This window comes from Saccopteryx leptura, chromosome 1, assembly GCF_036850995.1.
Source record: "Saccopteryx leptura isolate mSacLep1 chromosome 1, mSacLep1_pri_phased_curated, whole genome shotgun sequence".
Lineage (NCBI taxonomy): Eukaryota > Metazoa > Chordata > Mammalia > Chiroptera > Emballonuridae > Saccopteryx > Saccopteryx leptura.
This window is the reverse complement of record NC_089503.1, coordinates 387133022-387151535: the sequence shown is the minus strand read 5'-3', so window position 1 is coordinate 387151535 and position 18514 is coordinate 387133022. Positions and strand designations below refer to the sequence as shown.

Sequence of the window (18514 nt, the reverse complement as noted above, 5' to 3'; positions counted from 1 at the left end):
GGTCTAGCAGAGCACCTTGCTCTGATCAGCTGCCGAATAAACATTTATTGGTTGAATGTCTGAAATGAACATCTCGCCTTCCCCCACCGCCACTCAGCTCGTCGGTGTGGGGTGTCATCACCTTTCTAGTCCGCCTGGCTCAGAACTGGGGAGTCACCTAAGACCCCTGTCCCCTCTGGGAGTCACCTCAGACCCCTGTCCCCTCACGCCCACCATCCAATCAGTTGTCTGCTTCTTTATTTTATTTTATTTTTTAGATTTTATCGCTTTTAGAGAGAGGGGAGAAATAGAGAGAGAGATGGGGGAGAAGTGGGAAGCATCAACTCATAGTAGTTGCTTCTAGTATGTGCCTTGACCCGGCAAACACTGGGGTTTCGAACCGGCGACCTCAGCGTTCCAGGTGGACGCTTTATCCACTGCGCCACCACAGGTCAGGCCCAGCTGTCTTCTCTTGAGTTATCTATCCTCTTGCAGCTTCTATAATCTGTTCCCTCTTTAAACGCCCTTTGGAGTTTATGGGGACCGCGGTAGTAGGTACACGACTCTTAGAGGAAGAGGCGCGTAGTGATCCCGTTGCTGTTCGGCTGTGTGGCCTCCCGCACGTTCCGGGGTGTGTATCAGCCTCCGGTTCCTCCTCTGCGCCGTGGGGATCCGCGCCCACCTTCTGGAGCAGTTGCTGACGGGATCACTACTGTTAGGAAGGGGCCCGGCATAGGCACACGCAGCTGGTGTTCAAAACACCGCGTTCTTCTTCCCCTCCGTGCGGGCCCTGCAGCGCTGTCCCGCATGGGGGTCCCAGTGCGCCTGCGCCGCACCGCACGGAAGGGAGTCCAGATCCAGCAGGTGGGATGCGGGGCTCTCTCCTTCAGCACGTGCTCACTCACACCTGTGCTTGTCCATCTCGGGACACTTTTCCCCAACGTACTGTTTTCTGACTCGCAGCCTCTGCTCGGGCCATTCCATTTACCTGCGAAGCCCTTTCGTCCACCCGGCCCGCAGAGACCCTGCCCTCGGGTCAGCGCAAGCCCGCATGCCCCCTCCTTCCCCTGAGGCCCCTCTCCGTGTCCAGCGCCCCCCCCCCCCAGCGCGGGCCGGGGCACAGCCCGTGGGTGTGGGCCTGGCTCCCCTAAGGGCTGCGCACCTGAAGCAGAGGGTATCTTTGGGACACCTGCTGCTTGGTCCATCTGAACTAAATGGAGTTCCCCTGCGGGTCCCTTTCCTGACTTAACCCAGACCTGCCCCGACCCCAGGCCCCAAAGGGACCCTCTTCAGTGTCACCAGGCTCATTCCCAATCCTGTTTCTCCCGCTGACACCCAAAGCCCCCTCCACCGAGAACCCACTCCTCGTTACCACGCACGAAGGAGGCCCTCCCCCGCGTTTCACGGCGGGCCCTGAGTCACCCCTTGGGGATGCCTGGGCCCGCTCCCCGCCCCCACCTCGGGGGACAGGATGCCTGCTGCCTGGCCCCAGGGGGTCAGAGGAAGCCAGGGCCTCTAGGGCTCAGTATTTTTATCAGCCTAGGAAAAAGAGGCACAGAAACGGAAACGGTGTGGTCAGAGAAAGTGAAGAGCCCTGATCTCAGGGGAACCCCCCAGGGCTGGGGGCCAGACACCGTGGAGGGACACTGAGAAGAGGGAGTGGGGGGCGGCCTGCAGGCCTTATTTTGCTGCGGTTTTATCTAACTCTTACAGAGGGTAAGCGATGTGCTTAAACTCCAGAGATAGATCTGGACGGATGGAGGAGCAAATCCGGGCAGATTTGTTGACAGGTTATCTGCCGCTTACCTGTCAACCCCCAGCTTGGCGTCCGGACCCCCCTCCCCCTGAACCCGAGCTCTTTGCATGCCACTTCCGAAACCTCGGGCCTGCCAGCGGAACCGGAAGCCTGGGTTGCTCACAGCTCAGTCTCTTCTCTGAATCACAGCGGCTTCCTCTCCGGGCTCTTCTCACCAGCCCTTCCTCCTCCTGCCCCAGCACCTGCCCAGGCCCGAGGCCTGGTTCTTCGACTTCTCCCAGGGTCTCATGCTCACCCCGCATTTCCATCCCTCATTCCCGGGGGGGCTGCCCCTCCCAGTCCTCCAACACCCTCCCCTTTGACCCCTGGGCTTCTCCTGTGCAGACCGGGCTCCCAATATGAAAAACAAGTCTCTGATTCATAAGCTCCTCTGATGCAGACAAGTGCAGACTGCACATGCCAGCTCAAGCCTGTACTAATGTACTTCCATTCCTGCCCTTTCTTTAAAAAAAATTGGGGGGGGGAGGGGTACAGACAGCAACGGAGAGAGATGAGAGGCATCACCTCATAGTTGCAGCACTGTAGTTAGTTGTTCATGGATTGCTTTCTCATCTGTGCCTTGACTGGGCGGTTCCAGCTAAACCAGCGACCCCTTGCTCAAGCCAGCCACCATGGGGTCATGTTGATGGTCCTGCACTCAACCTGATGAGCCCGCGCTCAAGCTGGCAACCTTGGGGTTTCGAACCTGGGTCCTCAGTGTCCCAGGCCGACGCTCTATCTGCTGCACCACCTGCCCTTTCTTTCCACCAAGTCCCCGGCTGTGCTCTGGGGTGATGGCTGTGGGCGCTGGTACTGTCCACAACCTCCCACCCCAGTCTGGGGCCCTGGAGTGAGAACTGAGCATGAGCAGTGGGAGGGATGGCACCCTCAGCCCCACTTGGGAACCCCAGGCCTGCTCCCTGTAGCCCTCAGGACCTCTCCCTCCACTGCAGGAGGAGATGTTTACCGGCTGCCCAGAGATGAAATCCAGATTTGGGATGGGGACAGAAATCGGATGGGAGAGCTGAGAATTGAGGCTGTCTGTCAAACAAACTCAAAAAGTGTTTGGAGGTTTTGGATAGAAATAAATGATAAAAGATTTATTCAAGGGTTTACAAACTGAAAACACAGCCAGGCAAATCCCCAGAAGTGTTTCCAAAGAAGAAAGTGTTATTATTAGAGTGAAAAGGGCCTTCTCGAGAATGGATCAGTCCTGCCTTCTTCCACCCAGGACTGGCCCAGGGTGGTTATTCATCAGATGTCAGGCGGTTTGCAGGTGCCAGGTCTGGTCACACCCGGTGGCCTGGATAAGAGGTGTCACGTTAATGTACCCGTGAGCCCTTCGGGGGTCATTGGAGGGTTGTCTGGAGGTCTGATATGTACCTAGACATTGACACAGGATTGGGACACTTCTAGGTTCTCAAACTACTTAAAAAGAGAGCAGAATTGTTCCCTCAGGGCTCTAGTAATTTCGCAGCCTGACCACAGTATGGCCATTTCCCTTCTTCACACGTTCTGGTCCTTGGGGCCCTGGAGGGCAAGGCTGAGAAGCCCAGGAATGAGATGGCCTCGGGTGTGGCTCCCGCGTTGCCCAAGAACAGACAACCCAGCTTATTACATAATTTGGCTCTTCCCACCTACTTCCCCTGCTCCTAATTTTAGCAACTGAAATACTCTCCCCTACAGGGCTCTTCCTCCATCCACTCTGCTCCTACCCCTGACCTCCCACAACCTCCTTATGTCCCCCCAGCTCCTGGCTGCCCCCAACTTGGACCGTTCAGTGACTCAGCAAAGGGAAAGCCCTGTCTGTGCTGGGGGTGGGGGTGGGGGGATAGTGGGGAGGAGGATGTGGTTCTGGCTGGGAAGCTGGGGAGGGGAGAGAAACTGGTTTTGTTCCCCTTTCTGTGTGCCTCTCTGATCACGTTCATGGCTCTAACTGCAGATGGCAGAGGGGAGCCTGGCACAGGGGCAGGGGGAGACCAGGGTAGGCTGGGCCTTCTCGGGACCGCCTCGCGGGTGGGCAGGTCGGGGGCTTCTCGCCCCTGGCTGAGGGCACTCCAGGGTGTGTGTGCCCGTCGCAGGTACGTGGGAGCTGTGGGTTCCGGCAGGCAGGCAGGCAGGCGGGGCGGGAAAGGAGATGTCATGGGTGATGAAACCACCGCGATGGAAAAAGGCAGAGGAGACCCAGGGAGTGAGACGTGGAACCAGGTCTTATTAGGAAATGGCAGAGCGGGAGCAGCCGCGCGGCCCCTCTGCCGCCCCCGCGCATTCCGGTGTCGCTCGCAACCCCACGTCCTCCGCTGCGCAGCCAGGTCCGGTCCCTCCGCGCTCCATCTCCGTCTCCATCCCGACCTGCGTTCCTAGAGCTGCATCTCCTGCAGTTCCTCCCTTTGCCTCAGGTCATTTGAGGGCCTCCGCGTGGCGATTCAGGGCCTGGGAAAGGGCGGTCACAGCTCCCATCACACGGCCCAGCTCGCAGGTCTCAATCTGGTTCCGGAACCGCTGCAGGAAGCGGTCAGGGTGCCAGTGCACCTGCTGGGCCCTCAAGTACCTCCTCCGAGCACCCTGCTGCTCCAAGGGGGGGGCCCTGGCCACCAGGGCGGCAGCCATGGCCTCTGGGTCCCCTCCGCCAGGGCAGGGCCAGGGCACGTCGCAGAAGCGCCAGAGGCCGCCCTTGGCCGCTCCACTGGGGCGCGGGACCCTGGGCCCCGGGTTGCCAGGCACCGGATGCGCCCGCCCAGCGCGGCTCTCACGCAGCTCCTCTTCCTTGGCCCTGGCCCGCTCTCGGAAGAGCCGCTGCTCCTCCTCCTGCCGCCGCCAGCTGAGGCTGGGGGCCTCCGCCCGGCGGGGTCCGCGGGCTCTCACCGGCTCCCGCTGCCGCTGGTGCTTCTGGGCGTGCTCCCGGGCCAGGCGGTCTGCCCAGGCCGAGAAGGACTCGGGTTCCTGGGCCCCGTAGGAAGCGTCGTCTGTGTGGGAGGGCGGGATGGGTCAGGGAGAAGCTTATAGGGTCACAGGGCACCCGGGAACACAGGGGACGGGGTGCAGGAAGAGCGGCCTGCGGGAAGGGCAGCTGGGGACAGACAGACAGACGGACGGGGCTGGGCTCCTCACCTTCCAGCGGCCCCAGGACCTCCTGCCACTCGGCCTCCAGCTCTCCCTGCAGCTTCTGCCTCCATTCCTGTTCTTCCCGCGCCTCTTCCTCCTCTTCCTCTTCCACAGAATCCCAGGGGGGTCCCCAGCCCAGGATCTGCCTGGGGGTCTCGCCATCCTCGTTCTTTATGCCCATGGCCGACGGACAGCGGCTCAGCAGCGGCAGGAAGAAGTCTCTGTAGGCTGTTGGGCGCAGAGCAGTGAGGGGTCAGTGAGGCTCGCCCCCCATCCCCGCAAGGCACCACCGGGGAGCCTGCTGGTTGCTGAGCCCCGTGCAACCACACTGACCTGACTTCACCACATGTGTGATAGGTGTGGCACTTTAAAACAGTCTGACCTCTGTTCACACAAACTATTTCATTGTCCTGAGAGTTCTCAGTCAAGTGACACTTGCCGGACATGACCAGGTAGTGGTGCAATGAACAGAGTGTTGACCTGGGATGCTGAGGACCCAGGTTCAAAACCCTGAGATCGCGGGCTTGAGCATGGGCTCACTAGCTTGAGCGCAGGGTCACCGGCTTGAGCGTGGGACCATAGACTCGACCCCATGGTCACTGGCTTGAGCCCAAGGTCACTGGCTTGAACCCAAAGTCGCTGGCTAGAGCAAGGGGTCACCAGCTGGGCTGAAGCCCCCCCCCCACTCAAGGCACTATGAGAAAACAATCGGTGAACTAAAGTGCTGCAACTGTGAGTTGATGCTTCTTATCTCTTGCCCTTCCTGTCTGTCGCTCTTGTTCTCTCATTAAAAAAAAAAAGAAAAAAAAAAAAAAAAAGACATTTGCAAGACTGCCTCCAGCCACCCAATCAATGTCAGACTATGTATTCCATTCCTGGATAGAAAATACTGTGACTTTATACTGCTTATTGTATTTCTCACCCACACTATACTTCAGACCGGTAAAACATCTGAACAGTCTACTCCGTACCATTATAAATATACCAATATAAAACAGTTATCTTTTTATATGACTTTTCAACAAAGTGTCCCCCAGGGCATGCTGGGAGGGGTGCAGAGGTCGAGGGTCCAGGCCACAGTGATCTGGAGCCACAGAAGCGTCCCCAGCAGCCAAGCAAGCCCGTCCCCGGTGGCTGCTGGCCAGAGAGGGAAGGGCTGGCTGGCAAGAGGCTGGGGGGACACAGAAGGGGGGCTGCCCTTCCTGAGCCGCCCGCCCTGTGCCCCGCCCTCGCCGCAAGGGCTCCAGCGCGGGCTTTGCTGCTAGCTCAGGCCCCCGACTCCTGGCCAGGCGCACCTGCTACACCCACCAAGGCCGCCAGGCACCTGTCTCACCCTCGGACCTACCTACTGAGGAAGGTGCCTGAGGCAGCCTCTCTTCCTGTAGACCTACTTTCTCCCCCTAGGGCAGGCGGAAACGGGCCGGCAGCCCTTATGAGGCCGTACGGGGAGGCACCGGCCACCTGGGAAAAGGATGCCACTGCCGAGGAAGGCAGGAAGACAGAGGGGGCCCAGCCATGGCTGGTTCAAGGCCTGCTGTTCCCCCGATCTCCTGGCACACCTGAGTGCCACCAACCCAAACCACATCAGGACGAGATGGGGGGCATTTCTCTTTAGCCCTCAGGTGACCCGGCCACAAACCCTCCCAACTTGTCTCTCCCGGCAGGTGGCTGGTGCTGCCTCACAACTGCCCTCCCTAGCAGGGCTCACGGCAGGGGTGAGCGTGGGTGGCTGGTGCTGCCTCCCAACCACCCCTCCCTAGCAGGGCTCACGGCAGGGGTGAGCATGGGTGGGTGGGCGCCACTCACACCTGCCGTGAGAGGTTTTTAAATTTTTTTTGTGACAGAGACAGAGAGAGGGAAAGAGAAGGACAGACAGGAAAGGAGATGAGAAGCGTCAATTGTTTGTTGTGGCACCTTAGTTGTTTATTGATTGCTTTCTCATATGTGCCTTGACCAGGGGGCTGCAGCAGACTGAGTGACCCCCTGCTCAAGCCAGATGAGCCTGTGCTCAAGCCGGCAACCTTGGGGTTTCAAACCTGGGTCCTCTGCGTCCTAGTCTGACGCTCTACCCACTAAGCCACTGCTTGGTCAGGTTAAGTTCTTCGGTTTTAAGGAGTAAAGCTTCTGACTGGAAAACGGAAGTAAAGTATGATACAGGATATTAAATAGGCACAAAAAAGGATGTCTGTGGAAAAAGCTACAAGACTGTACACAGGGTCTGGCTGCAGCCATGTAAGATAAGAGACCAGATGCTATGGCTGAACCGGCTGCAGGAGACATGCAGGTTCTAGCTTCCAGCCGCCAGGACGGGGCGGCTTTCCCCACTCGTACTCATCAGCTGATGGATAAGGTCTACCGGAAAGTTCTGTCCGTTTTTGGAATAAAACAAAATACAAGTTTTTCTTACTGTCAATAAACTTTATTAAATAATATCATTGCCATTATTAATGATTTTTTTCCAGCATGAGGGCAATTTGTATATCCCATTTTTGAAAAATGTTTTATCTTTTGATGCAAAAAATGGAACCAGTGCTTATTTGATATCTTCTTCATTTTTGAATTTTTGCCCTTCAAAAAATTTTGTAAGGGCAAAAACAAGTGATCGTCGGAGGGTGCTAAGTCCGGGGAATATGGTGGATGCGACAGACATGCTTCTGTAGCATTTCTTCCTTGTTGAAATTCGTAAAAATTACAGTGGCGTAAATGAACTTTATCAGTAGCCATGGGTACACTATCGCTTCACACATAAGACTAACGTGAATCAACTTTGTTCTAGTTAATTTGCTACGTCAGTATGTATACATTAAGTGATAAAAATAGAGAGGCACACATGCGCCAAATAAACATGTGCTTACGTGTCGAAACTTGTTGTGATAGAAACAAACAGAACTTTCCGGTAGACCATTATATATATATATATATATATATATATATATATATATATATAAATATACACACACACACACATATACATATGTAATTTCACATTATTCATTTTACAGACGGAGGTGATAGTAAGGAGTATCAACTCCTAGTTGCTTCACTTCAGTTGTTCACTAATTGCTTGTCACATGTGCCTTGACCAGGCACGCCCAGGGTTTCGAACCGGCGACCTCAGCGTTCCAGGTCGATGATCTATCCACTGCACCACCACAGGTCGGGCACTTAATTGATATTTTCACACAAACAGCAACTAACCAGTGTGAAAATTTTCTTTCTTTTTAAAGCATGGAAAATAAATGTATCACTGTTAACACTGTGGACCCTCCCCATCCTGTCTCGGTGCGCATCAACGCAAACGCATGCCTCTTTCAGAGACGCGTGACTGCACCTTCTCACTGGGCAGCCTGCCCTTCTCCCCGACATCCCACTTACGTTTTTCCACAGGAGTAAACACATCCTGCCTCTTTCTTTTTTATGACTGGGTAGCGTTCCGTTGTGCACCCTCCACCCTCCACCCTCCACCCCCACCCCCCTCAGCAGACTCTCGTTTCCAGCACCGCGGGGCCTCGAGCGCGTCTGTGCACTCCTCACGGTGTTTCTGTGCGGCAGAGTCTCACAGCTGGAATTTCTGAGTCAAAGGACGTGTGAGTTTGCCACACTGCTCTCATTTGTGCCAACGCGCAGCCCGGGCGAGGGAACGCGGGCGCCCGCGCCTCCCAGCACCCCTCTGACTGTCCGCAACCTTCTCCTCTGGGCCACCCGGCAGATTAAGAACATGATTTTAATTAGGACATTTTCTTCTGTTTCATAGGCTTTTTGGCTCTTTGTGTTTCTTTTGTGAATGACTTGTTCATATTCATCTACTTTTCCCTCGAAAATTATGTATGTAGATGAGTGCTCTTTATAGGACATAGATATCAACCCTGAGTATCCGCTACACACATATATGTAACTTTTTTTTTTTTAGTGAGAGAGACAGACAGGAAGGGAGAGAGATGGGAAACATCAACTCATAGTTGCAGCATCTTAGTTTTTCATTGATTGCTTCTTATGTGTTCTTTGATTGGGGGTGGGGGCTCTAGCTGAGCCAGCGACCCTGGGGTCATGTCTATGGTCCTACGCTCAAGCTGGTGACCTCGGGGTTTCGAACCTGGGTCCCCAGCATCACAGACCAAAGCTCTATCCACCTCCTGGTCAGGCAGTGTTACATATTGTAAACATTTTCTCCCATTAAAAAAAACAAACAACCTTAAGTAGTTAAATCTGTATTGATAGCTTTTATAGCTTTTGACTTTATTTATTTATTTATTTTTTTACAGAGACAGAGTCAGAGAATGGGATAGATAGGGACAGACAGAGAGACAGACAGGAACAGAGAAGATGAGAAGCATCAATCATCAGTTTTTCGTTGCGACACCTTAGTTGTTCATTGATTGCTTTCTCATATATGCCTTGACCGGGGGGCTTCAGCAGACTGAGTAACCCCTTGCTCAAGCCAGCGACCTTGGGTCCAAGCTGTTGAGCTTTGCTCAAACCAGATGAGCCTGCGCTCAAGCTGGTGACCTTGGGGTCTCGAATCTGGGTCCTCTGCATCCTAGTCCGACGCTCTATCCACTGCGCTACCACCTGGTCAGGCGCTTTTGACTTTATTTCATTCTTAGGAAGGTTTTCTCACCCCAAGATTATAAAACTATTCTGTGTGGTTTTTTTCCTACTATATTTACTTTTACTTCTGGAAATCCAAAATAATTCAAAAAAGTACATAGTACAGTAATAAGCACCTCTCTTCCTACCACAGAGTATGTTAACCTAGTGTCATTTTTGCAACACTATTCAATATTTTAAAGACTGAAAACCTTCACAGGTAAACCTCAAGTTTTCTTTGATGCTGCCTTCTGGGTTTTATTCCCCAGGGGCCCCTCCCATGGATTGGGTCTGTGCCCTTCCTGCCATCCTTAGGCATTGACTCTGCTGCCATCTGCTTTCACGCCGGGTGTGAGGAAGGGCTCCGTTTCTCCCTGGGCAAACCGCGCGTTCCGCTCCCGTGTAGTAAACAGCTCGCCTCCCCCCAGGGGTCTGAGATGCCCACTTAGCATCAACGCAGCAGCGCAGATCAGTGTTCCCCAGGGCACTTCCGTACGGGGAAAAATAAACAGGAAAAGCCTTGTGGGGTAAAAACGGACTTGGTCTTCCGTGAAAGCCCTGATCTTCCCCTCCCCAGAACGAGGTGATGTCTACTTTAAAGTGAAGTTCACACTAACTGCTACAACTCACTCCAGAAACACCAGTATCAGACGCTTCTATCGAGGACAAACTGACTGAGGCAGAGCAGAGGAAGAAAAGGTAACAGAGGGCAGAGCGGTCAGAGAGGGCTTCCAGGAGGAGGTGTGGCTTATGTTGGGCTGGGAAGGGCGACTAACTTAGCGAAGTGGAAACTGGGCAGACGGGAAGGCTACAGGCAAGCAACATACAGGCCAGTGGAAAACGTTTTGGGGTCACTGAGACAGAGCCTCGTAGCTGGAGCTGTGGGTGTGTGGTGAGCTGTGGGAGGTGAGGCTGGAAAGGCAAGTGGAACACAGGCCGGGTGGCTCGGCCACCTGTAAAGCCGGGCCGCGCCTACTTCTCTGCAGATCAAAGTGGGTTACGGACGGTGACCGGCAGCTACTGCGCTGGCACAGGGCAGAAGTGCCGTGAACGTCACACAAAAATAATACCAGGTTGGCTGGCTTTGGGTTTTATTCTTCTTCTTTTTTTTTTTTTTACAGAGACAGAGAGTCAGAGAGAGGGACAGAGACAGACAGTAATAGCTGAGAAGCATCAATTATTAGTTTCTCGTTGCACATTGCGACACCTTAGTTGTTCATTGATTGCTTTCTCATATGTGCCTTGACCGCAGGCCTTCAGCAGACCGAGTGACCCCTTGCTTAAGCCAGTGACCTTGGGTCCAAACTGGTGAGCTTTGCTCAAACCAAATGAGTCCGCGCTCAAGCTGGCGACCTCAGGGTCTCGAACCTGGGTCCTCGGCATCCCAGTCCGACGCTCTATCCTCTGCGCCACCGCCTGATCAGGCTGGCTTTGGGTTTTATTCTTGTTTGCAAAGACTGTGAGAAAATGACCCTGTTTCTCAGCATTTGCCAATTCTTGCTGTAGGCAGAGAATGGTTACTATCTGTCTGAGGTGTGTTTATACAGGGTCTCTGATCGCTGAGACAACTGCCTCATGAGGTGATGGGCCCAAAGAGAAGTTACCGCAAGCCCAAAGGCAGGGGCCATTCACCGGCATCTCACTGGTGTGACAGCCCAGCCCAACCAACCCAGCAAGAAGAGGCAACCCCCTCGGGCCCAGCCCAGGGGGCTGAGAGGAACCCCTTCTCCTCAGGGGACCCTAGCTCACTGCAACCGTTCAAAGAAAATACTTGGGTCTTAAGGCACACAGGTTTCTAACGCAGCCCAGAAGAACCAAAGGAGATGGACCTTTCTGCCTGGGAGTTAGAAGGCCACCTGGTGGCAGGGCTGGCAAGGGACCAGGAGGTGGTAACGCCTACCGGGACCACAGAGCTGGGGAGTGATCTGAGTGCAGACCCCAATGTGGAAGAAGTCCCTGGACCTTGGAGACCCCGCTCTCCGCCCCCATTCAAGCCCCCGTTCAAGCCCCGGACAAAAATATCACCCTTGCCTGACCTGTGCTGGCGCAGTGGATAAAGCGTCGACCTGGAAATGCTGGGGTCTCCGGTTCGAAACCCTGGGCTTGCCTGGTCAAGGCACATATGGGAGTTGATGCTTCCAGCTCCTCTCCCCTTCTCTCTCTCCTCTCTCTCTCCCTCCCTCTCTTCTCTCTAAAATGAATAAATAAAATAAATAAAAAATAAATTTAAAAAAAAATATCACCCTTGCAGGCTTCTGAGGGTTCTTTCCATACTATGAGGGATGTTTTTGTTATTCAAGTAGCTTTAGTTGAATAGTATCAGGATAAAAACAACAGTACCGGCCCTGGCCGGTTGGCTCAGTGGTAGAGCGTCGGCCTGGCGTGCAGAAGTCCCGGGTTTGATTCCCGGCCAGGGCACACAGGAGAAGCGCCCATCTGCTTCTCCACCCCTCCCCCTCTCCTTCCTCTCTGTCTCTCTCTTCCCCTCCCACAGCCGAGGCTCCATTGGAGCTAAGATGGCCCGGGCGCTGGGGATGGCTCCTCGGCCTCTGCCCCAGGCGCTGGAGTGGCTCTGGTCGCAACAGAGCGACGCCCCGGAGGGGCAGAGCGTCGCCCCTGGTGGGCGTGCCAGGTGGATCCCGGTGGGGCGCATGCGGGAGTCTGACTGTCTCTCCCTGTTTCCGGCTTCAGAAAAATACAGAAAAAAAAACAAAACAAAACAACAGTACCTATCAGCTAGTGGGGGCCAAACTGCACCAAGGGCCTGCCGCTTTTTCTTTCACAACCAGCATTTTAAAAGGCAAGTTCGGTTTACAGAAAGTAAGCAGCTTGCCCAGCACACAGGCTGGAGCGGTCGAGGGGAGCGTGGGCGTGGTCTGAGGCGAGGGGGGCGTGGACGGGGTCTGAGGCCGCCTCCGGGACCTGGGACCTGGGCTCCTGCCGCTCGCACTGTCGGTTGTTGGGTTAGGTGGCTGCACTTGGTAAACCTCCTTTCTTTGTTTTTAAGTTAAAAAAAATCCCAGTGTGCCAACTTATCTCATTTATGTTAAGGAGATCTGAAGGAGAGTTTTTCTGTTTTAACGAGAGCGAGAGAGAGAGAGAGAGAGAGAGAGATGGATAGAGAGGGACAGACAGACAGGAAGGGAGAGAGATGAGGAACATCAATTCTTTATTGCGGCACCTTAGTTGTTCATTGATTTCTTTCTCATATGTGCCTTGACTGGGGGGCTACAGCAGACCGAGTGACCTCTTGCTCAAGCCAACGACCTTTGGGTTCCAGCCAGCGACCCTGAGGTCATGTCTACGATCCCATGCTCAAGCTGGTGAGCCTGCACTCAAGCCCGTGACCTTGGGTTTTGAGCCAGGGTCCTCAGTGTCCCGGATGGATGCTCTATCCACTACGCCACTGCCTGGTCCGGGGAGTTTTTTTTACTCTAAGGGGAAAGTTTGGGGTTGGGGGTGGGTTCCTACTCTCCTTGGGGAGCTGCGGGATGGTAGCAGCAACAATCAAATTGAAGGGTGTTCATCTCAACCTGGAGGTGCTCCTCAAATGCTCTTAGTCTGGAAAGAAAACCCCCTGAAGGGGAAAGAGGGTTCCACCTTTCACTTCTCTACAGAGCTGCCTCTGCTGCCACTACAGGGTCAACAGGTCCCTGTGGGACGCTGCAGCGGCAAAGGCTCCTCAGACCCGTCACGTTGTGAGACTGGACAGAGCCAGTGTGAAAATGCACACACTGTGTACTAGGGAGCCCAGGAGGGCCTGGGCAGCCCCAGGAACAACAGACACACGGATGTTTCTGCAGTGAGAGGTCTGAATGCTGATGTCAGTACAATAAAAGCAAATCACAGATAGCCTCACTTTGGTTCAAGTTAAGCTTAGACTAATAAAAAATATTTGGCTCTCAGGGTGTTTTGGAGTTTTATAAGTGTGGTAAGGGAGTATGGATCTGTTGATAACAGCAAGAACAATAATGGCCATGGGTCGATGATCAAGTACCAAGCTATTTATAGTGCCTGAGGCTGACACGCTCAGACCAACAGAGCTGGAGCACCTGGGGCCACCACTCAAACCAACTGAGCCATTGGCTGTGGGAGGGAGAGGAAGAGAGCGAGAAGGGGGTGAGAGAGGAGGAGAGAAGCAGATGGTTTCTTCTCCTGTGTGCCTTGACCAGAAATTGAACCCAGGACGTCCACACACCGGGCTGTCACTATCTATCCACTAGCCAATGGCCAGGGTCCTCAGTTGATTCTTAAAACACTTAATACCAGCATGGAGGCTTTGAGCACAGGCACCATCACAGCATAATTCACAGGATCACAGCGTAATTCACAGGATCACGCTCCAGGTGGACTGCCTGGGTTACAATCCTTGTTCTACCACTTTGGAAAATTACTTAACTTCTCAGTCCTGTATCCTCACCTGGGAAATGGGGGATAATATATATTATTACTATTTATAATTTCATAGGGTTGTTGTGAGAACTAAATGAGCTACTTTGATGGAATGAGTTATTTTGTGAGAAGAGCCAGGCACACAGCAAAGGCTGTTATTATTTAATCATGCACGTGGGCAAACTAAGCCTCAGGGAAGGTTGGTAACTTGCCCAAGAATTCCCAGCTCTGAAGTGTGTGCAGCTGTGATTTGAACCCAGGCACTCGAACTCCAGAGCCTACCTTCTATGGTGCTTTTTTTTTTTTTTTTGCTATAGGCAAAACCACTGAAAAGACAAAGTTACCAATCTAGAAAGATGTGACATTGGAAGCCCAGTGGCTGTTTGGGGAATGCTGGGCCCTTCAGACAATGGCAGCTCAGGCTTGTAATGAATGACATATGCGACAGCCACAGCCGACCTGGTCAAGTCCCTCCCTAAGTCTTAACCACCAAATCAAGAGCTTCCTTTTCAACTGCTTGCCCCGGTCAAGGTGGTCCTGACCTGGCTTCCCACCGGCCGGCGGGCGGACGGGCGACTCACCCTCAGCGCCCTGGCGGGCGGCGGCGTGCAGCGCCGTGTCCCCGCGGCGGTCCCGCTGGGCAGGGTCGGCCCCGAGCCGGAGCAGCAGCCCCAGGGCAGCGGCGTCGCGGCGGGCACAGGCCCGGTGCAGGGCGGGGGGCTGCCCGGCGTCTACATCGAGGCCTGGGTGTCGCCGGAGGAGGGCCCGGGCCCGGGCCAGCCGACCCGCGGACAGGTACCGACGGAAGCGGCGCTCGCGGCGCCGGCGGCGGGAGGCGGAGGCCATGGCGCGCCCGGCTGGAGAAGGAAGGAAGCGGGTGTCAGCTCAGCGGGGGACGCGCTCGGCCCTGGCCGGCCCCCTCCCCCGACATCCCCGCGCCCCTCCCCCCGTACCCCCAGTTCTCGCACCTGCAGCACCTCGAGGCCTGTCCTCTACTCCCTCACCAGGTTCTAGGTTCCCACAAGACTTAAGGGGGGGGGGCTGGGGTCATAGATTTCATGTTGTTCATGTAAAATTGAGACAAGGACACCCTAATACTTTGCGGCTCAGCCCAGGTCAACTTTAAATAAAGGACTTTGCAAAAGACGAATAGAGACTGATGGGGGCAGTTTTTATCAACAGATCATTTCAAATTACGGTCTAGGAACTTAATCTAACGTAAGCAGCCGACTGGTGTGCAGGAGTCTCCCTCAGGGGCCTGGGCAAGGGTTGCTTATCACACCCGCCCCCCAAGTGCCCCCAGAGTCACAGGCTGGAGGACTGTTGAAGACGCTCGGAGGAAGGCGGGGACACTCTAGGCTGGCGGAAATGGAGCCGCTGAGACGCAGTCGAGGATAGAAATGACCTACGCCGCATCACCGGATATCGTCCCTCCCGGAAGAGGCGAAGTGGAGAGAGCGGGGAAGTGTGTGTTCAGCGGTCCGGCCTCCGGGGGGAAACTAAGGGAGATGAAGAGAAAAGGGTCCGCCTGAAACCGGGAAGCCTGAGAATAGGCCAGGAAACCGGGCGGAAACAAGGGCGAGGGAAGGACAGCTCTTTGGAGGTTTACTCCCGCCTCCCCTAACTGGGAAGAGAGAGTGGTTTAGTGGTAGACGGAAAGACGGGAAGAGAAAGAAGAGAGAGGGGAGATAAGGACCGAATAAACACCAACCGTGAACATGAGAAACAAAAACCACCCTGAGGCCAGAAACAGGGTCAGATCTAAAAAAAGAGAAAAACGTCGGCCTGCAAATACATAAGGAAGCGATCGTAGGACAAGGCCAGAGAGACGGATGCAGAAATGTGGACTTGGAAAGATGTAGAAGAGGTGGAAACGGGAGGGAGGGAGAATAAAGAGAGGAGGAGACGCTGGAAAATAAACTCAGAGCGGCCCAGCGTCCTCTTTTCCCAACGCACCAGGCATGGTGACTTCCTTACCCCGTCCTCAGCCCCTCCATGCCTCCTTCTCTCTCGCATACTGCCCTCTCCGCCCCGGCCCCCATTCCACCCTCCCACGGGGCAAGGCTCGCACCTGCTGTGAGGTTCGCGGTCAGCTTTGGGCCTGGTCTCTGCTGCCCCCGAGCGGCCCATCTGGGTACTGCCGGCGTGAGAGGCGGGAGAGCTGGACCAGCGGCCAGGGGAGGCTCAGTTTGGGGGAGACACTCGGTGCAGGAGGAGAGTGAGAGAGAAAAGGGGAGCACTAAGACCCAGGGGTGAGTGGAGGGGACAGCAGCAACGAGCCAGAAGAGAAGTCGGCGGCGGGGCCTGGGGTGAGAGTCATTGGGGACCTCGGCAGCATCAGCGAACAGAACCTGCCGTCACGCCGAAGATGGCCAGCCAGTCCCAGGGCATCCAGCAGCTCCTGCAAGCCGAGAAGCGAGCCGCCGAGAAGGTGGCGGAGGCCAGAAAGAGTGAGTCTCGTCCTTCCTCCCGTACGCGTCTGGAAAGAAGAGCGGGGGCGGGCGGACAGCCAGCACTGGGCCCTTAGGAAAAGCCAGGGTTCCTGCGGAGAGAGCTGGGGGCTGGGGGGGCTGAGTAGGAGGGATGGAACGGGTGTTAGGACCTCTAGCACCTGGATGGCTGAGAGGAGGCCGAATGACTTTCTGGGAAGGACTGACCCCCACTGTCACATTCTGTGCGGGGCTCACCCTCACCCCCGGTCCTTTCTTTTGCTTCCAGGGAAGGCTCGGCGCCTGAAGCAGGCAAAGGAGGAGGCGCAGATGGAAGTGGAGCAGTACCGCCGAGAGCGAGAGCAGGAATTCCAGAGCAAGCAGCAGGCCGTGAGTCGGGGCGGGGGGTTGGGACGGCAGCCCCCTCCACCACCAGGGTGCAAATTGGTGGGTGTGTCTGATGAGGGGTGATTCTACAAGGAAGTGCGGTGGTACGGGACAGAAGGGTACCCCGGTGGGGACCGTGACATTGGTCAAGCTTTGTGATATGTCAGGGTCTGGGTGTTTTGAGGGGCTTGTACCGCTTGTGGGGGAGCTGCCACAGTCCTCCTGGAGTGCGATGACATGTCGGGTGGAGGGAGGGCAGAGTTCGCGGTCATCGGTGGTGAGGGTGGGGGCTGCTCAGTCTATTTTAGGGTGAGCTTGCATGCCAGGTCTTGGAGGAGAGGGGACTGTATTTCTCTGTTTGGCATCTGGAGGTTTTTGTGGGCTGGGGTGCCTTGGAGAGGGCCTTTCTTCCTGGCCTTGCTCCGGGACCTTTGCCTCCACAGGCCTGGACGCTCTTTCCTGTTCCTGTTTCCTTTCTCTCCTCTGCCCCTCTCCCCCCCAGGCCATGGGCTCCCAGGGGAACCTGTCCGCAGAAGTGGAGCAGGCTACAAGGCGCCAGGTGCAGGGCATGCAGAGCTGCCAGCAGAAGAACCGCGAGCGCGTGCTGGCCCAGCTCCTCGGCATGGTCTGCGACGTCAGGCCCCAGGTCCACCCCAACTACCACATCGCTGCCTAGGGCGGACCCTAGGGCCTGACTCCGCCTGCCAGTTCCCTCCCTCCGAGGAATCCCCACATCAGAATCACCTCCCACCATAAGCCCACTCTCCTTTCCGCTCCCTAGAAATTCTAGGAGGCAGGACCCAATAATTCTCCTGTGGAAATACGTCCCCTGCTCGGCCCTGAATCTCTGATTGCTCCTTAATCTTCACTGAGACCTTGTAAACTCCCAAGTCACCCTCACTCCATCCCTCTGTGACCATGCAACATGGAGAAGTGGGATGTAGAAAACATCCCGACTCCAGGGCCTGGCAGGCTTGGATCCCCCTGCTCCCCCTGCTCCCTGTTGGCTGTGCACCCAGGACAAGCTCCTTAACCTGTAGCCTCCTTGTTCTCCTCTACGAGACTGGCACTATCATGCCTACCTTTCAGGACTGCTGCAACGATTAGGAGTCCTTCTGTAAAGAGCGTGGTTTCTGGCACGTAGTAGGCGTAGGCGTGATTCAATTAATGGCAATCCTGTGATATTACCAGCCCCCGCCCACCTGCCGAAACCTAAACACAGCCGTCTCCTGGCTTCTGTCTGTGGTGCTGATTCTGCTCATTCTGTGACCCTAGTGATTCTCTGAGCTGCTTCTTCCCGCCTCTCTTTTCCCAGAGACCTTATGATCCCTAAAAAGATGAAATGGCGATTTTATTTAGCCCTTCCACTGTAGTTCCAGAAAGGTGAGGCATTTCTTAGCCTCTATTTTGTCTCTGTTAAGTTGGTCTTTCTATTAGATTTCTCCTTTTTCTTATTCCCCCAAAGACCCGTCAGAGGGTGGCTGCTTCCTGAGATCTGAAGTGATGCTGTGTCCCCATGTCTGCATGGACTTCCTTTGTAACAATAAAAACTCAATAAAGTGACTGGGCAATTCCTTTCTGCTTCATCATGACTCATTTTCAGTCACTGTCTTGTGTCTTGTCTCTGTATTCCCCAAACACCCAAAGGACTGTCCGTTGAAACTTGTTGGAGAAACATAGCAAAAACTGTTATTATTTCTCTGAAGTGAGAAACTTGTGATTCCTGGTTTGGGAGCTTGAGGACTGTAGATGGCAACTGTGGCGAGAGGCTGGGGTATAGGAACAAGCACTCTACCCCTTTGTTAACCAAAACGGCTCAGGCTGTAATAAAAGCAAAAGG

General features: G+C 54.9%; 2 protein-coding genes across 6 annotated transcripts; one reads left to right on the top strand and one right to left on the bottom strand.

The window, feature by feature from the left end:
• Positions 1-3966: 3966 nt before the first annotated feature.
• NFKBIL1 (NFKB inhibitor like 1) lies at positions 3967-16043 on the bottom strand. Of its 5 annotated transcripts, none has more exons than XM_066359704.1 (5): positions 15930-16043; positions 14827-15357; positions 14440-14715; positions 4886-5107; positions 3967-4740 (listed from the first exon to the last, which is right to left on the bottom strand). In XM_066359704.1, the coding sequence occupies exons 3-5, from the start codon at positions 14702-14704 to the stop codon at positions 4175-4177; spliced, it is 1053 nt and encodes a 350-aa protein (XP_066215801.1). In that variant the 5' UTR covers positions 14705-14715; positions 14827-15357; positions 15930-16043; the 3' UTR covers positions 3967-4174. The 5 variants fall into 5 exon arrangements, with proteins under 5 accessions (XP_066215801.1, XP_066215797.1, XP_066215799.1 ...); XM_066359700.1 differs by having other exon boundaries at positions 15268-15357; XM_066359702.1 differs by having other exon boundaries at positions 15836-15933.
• A 132-nt stretch (positions 16044-16175) lies between these two features.
• ATP6V1G2 (ATPase H+ transporting V1 subunit G2) lies at positions 16176-18260 on the top strand. Its single transcript, XM_066359705.1, has 3 exons — positions 16176-16308; positions 16577-16677; positions 17177-18260. The coding sequence occupies exons 1-3, from the start codon at positions 16227-16229 to the stop codon at positions 17348-17350; spliced, it is 357 nt and encodes a 118-aa protein (XP_066215802.1). The 5' UTR covers positions 16176-16226; the 3' UTR covers positions 17351-18260.
• Positions 18261-18514: the final 254 nt, after the last annotated feature.

Bases quoted from the DNA above. Each gene is read 5' to 3' on its own strand.
- NFKBIL1 (XM_066359700.1), bottom strand. The intron at 5,108-14,439 runs GTGAGTCGCCCG...TGCGCCCAACAG, and splicing joins CGCCCGCCAGGGCGCTGAGG to CCTACAGAGACTTCTTCCTG. The intron at 4,741-4,885 runs GTGAGGAGCCCA...CCTCCCACACAG, and splicing joins GGTCCTGGGGCCGCTGGAAG to ACGACGCTTCCTACGGGGCC.
- ATP6V1G2 (XM_066359705.1), top strand. From the start codon at position 16,227: ATGGCCAGCCAGTCCCAGGGCATCCAGCAGCTCCTGCAAGCCGAGAAG. The intron at 16,309-16,576 runs GTGAGTCTCGTC...TTTTGCTTCCAG, and splicing joins GGTGGCGGAGGCCAGAAAGA to GGAAGGCTCGGCGCCTGAAG. The intron at 16,678-17,176 runs GTGAGTCGGGGC...TCTCCCCCCCAG, and splicing joins TCCAGAGCAAGCAGCAGGCC to GCCATGGGCTCCCAGGGGAA.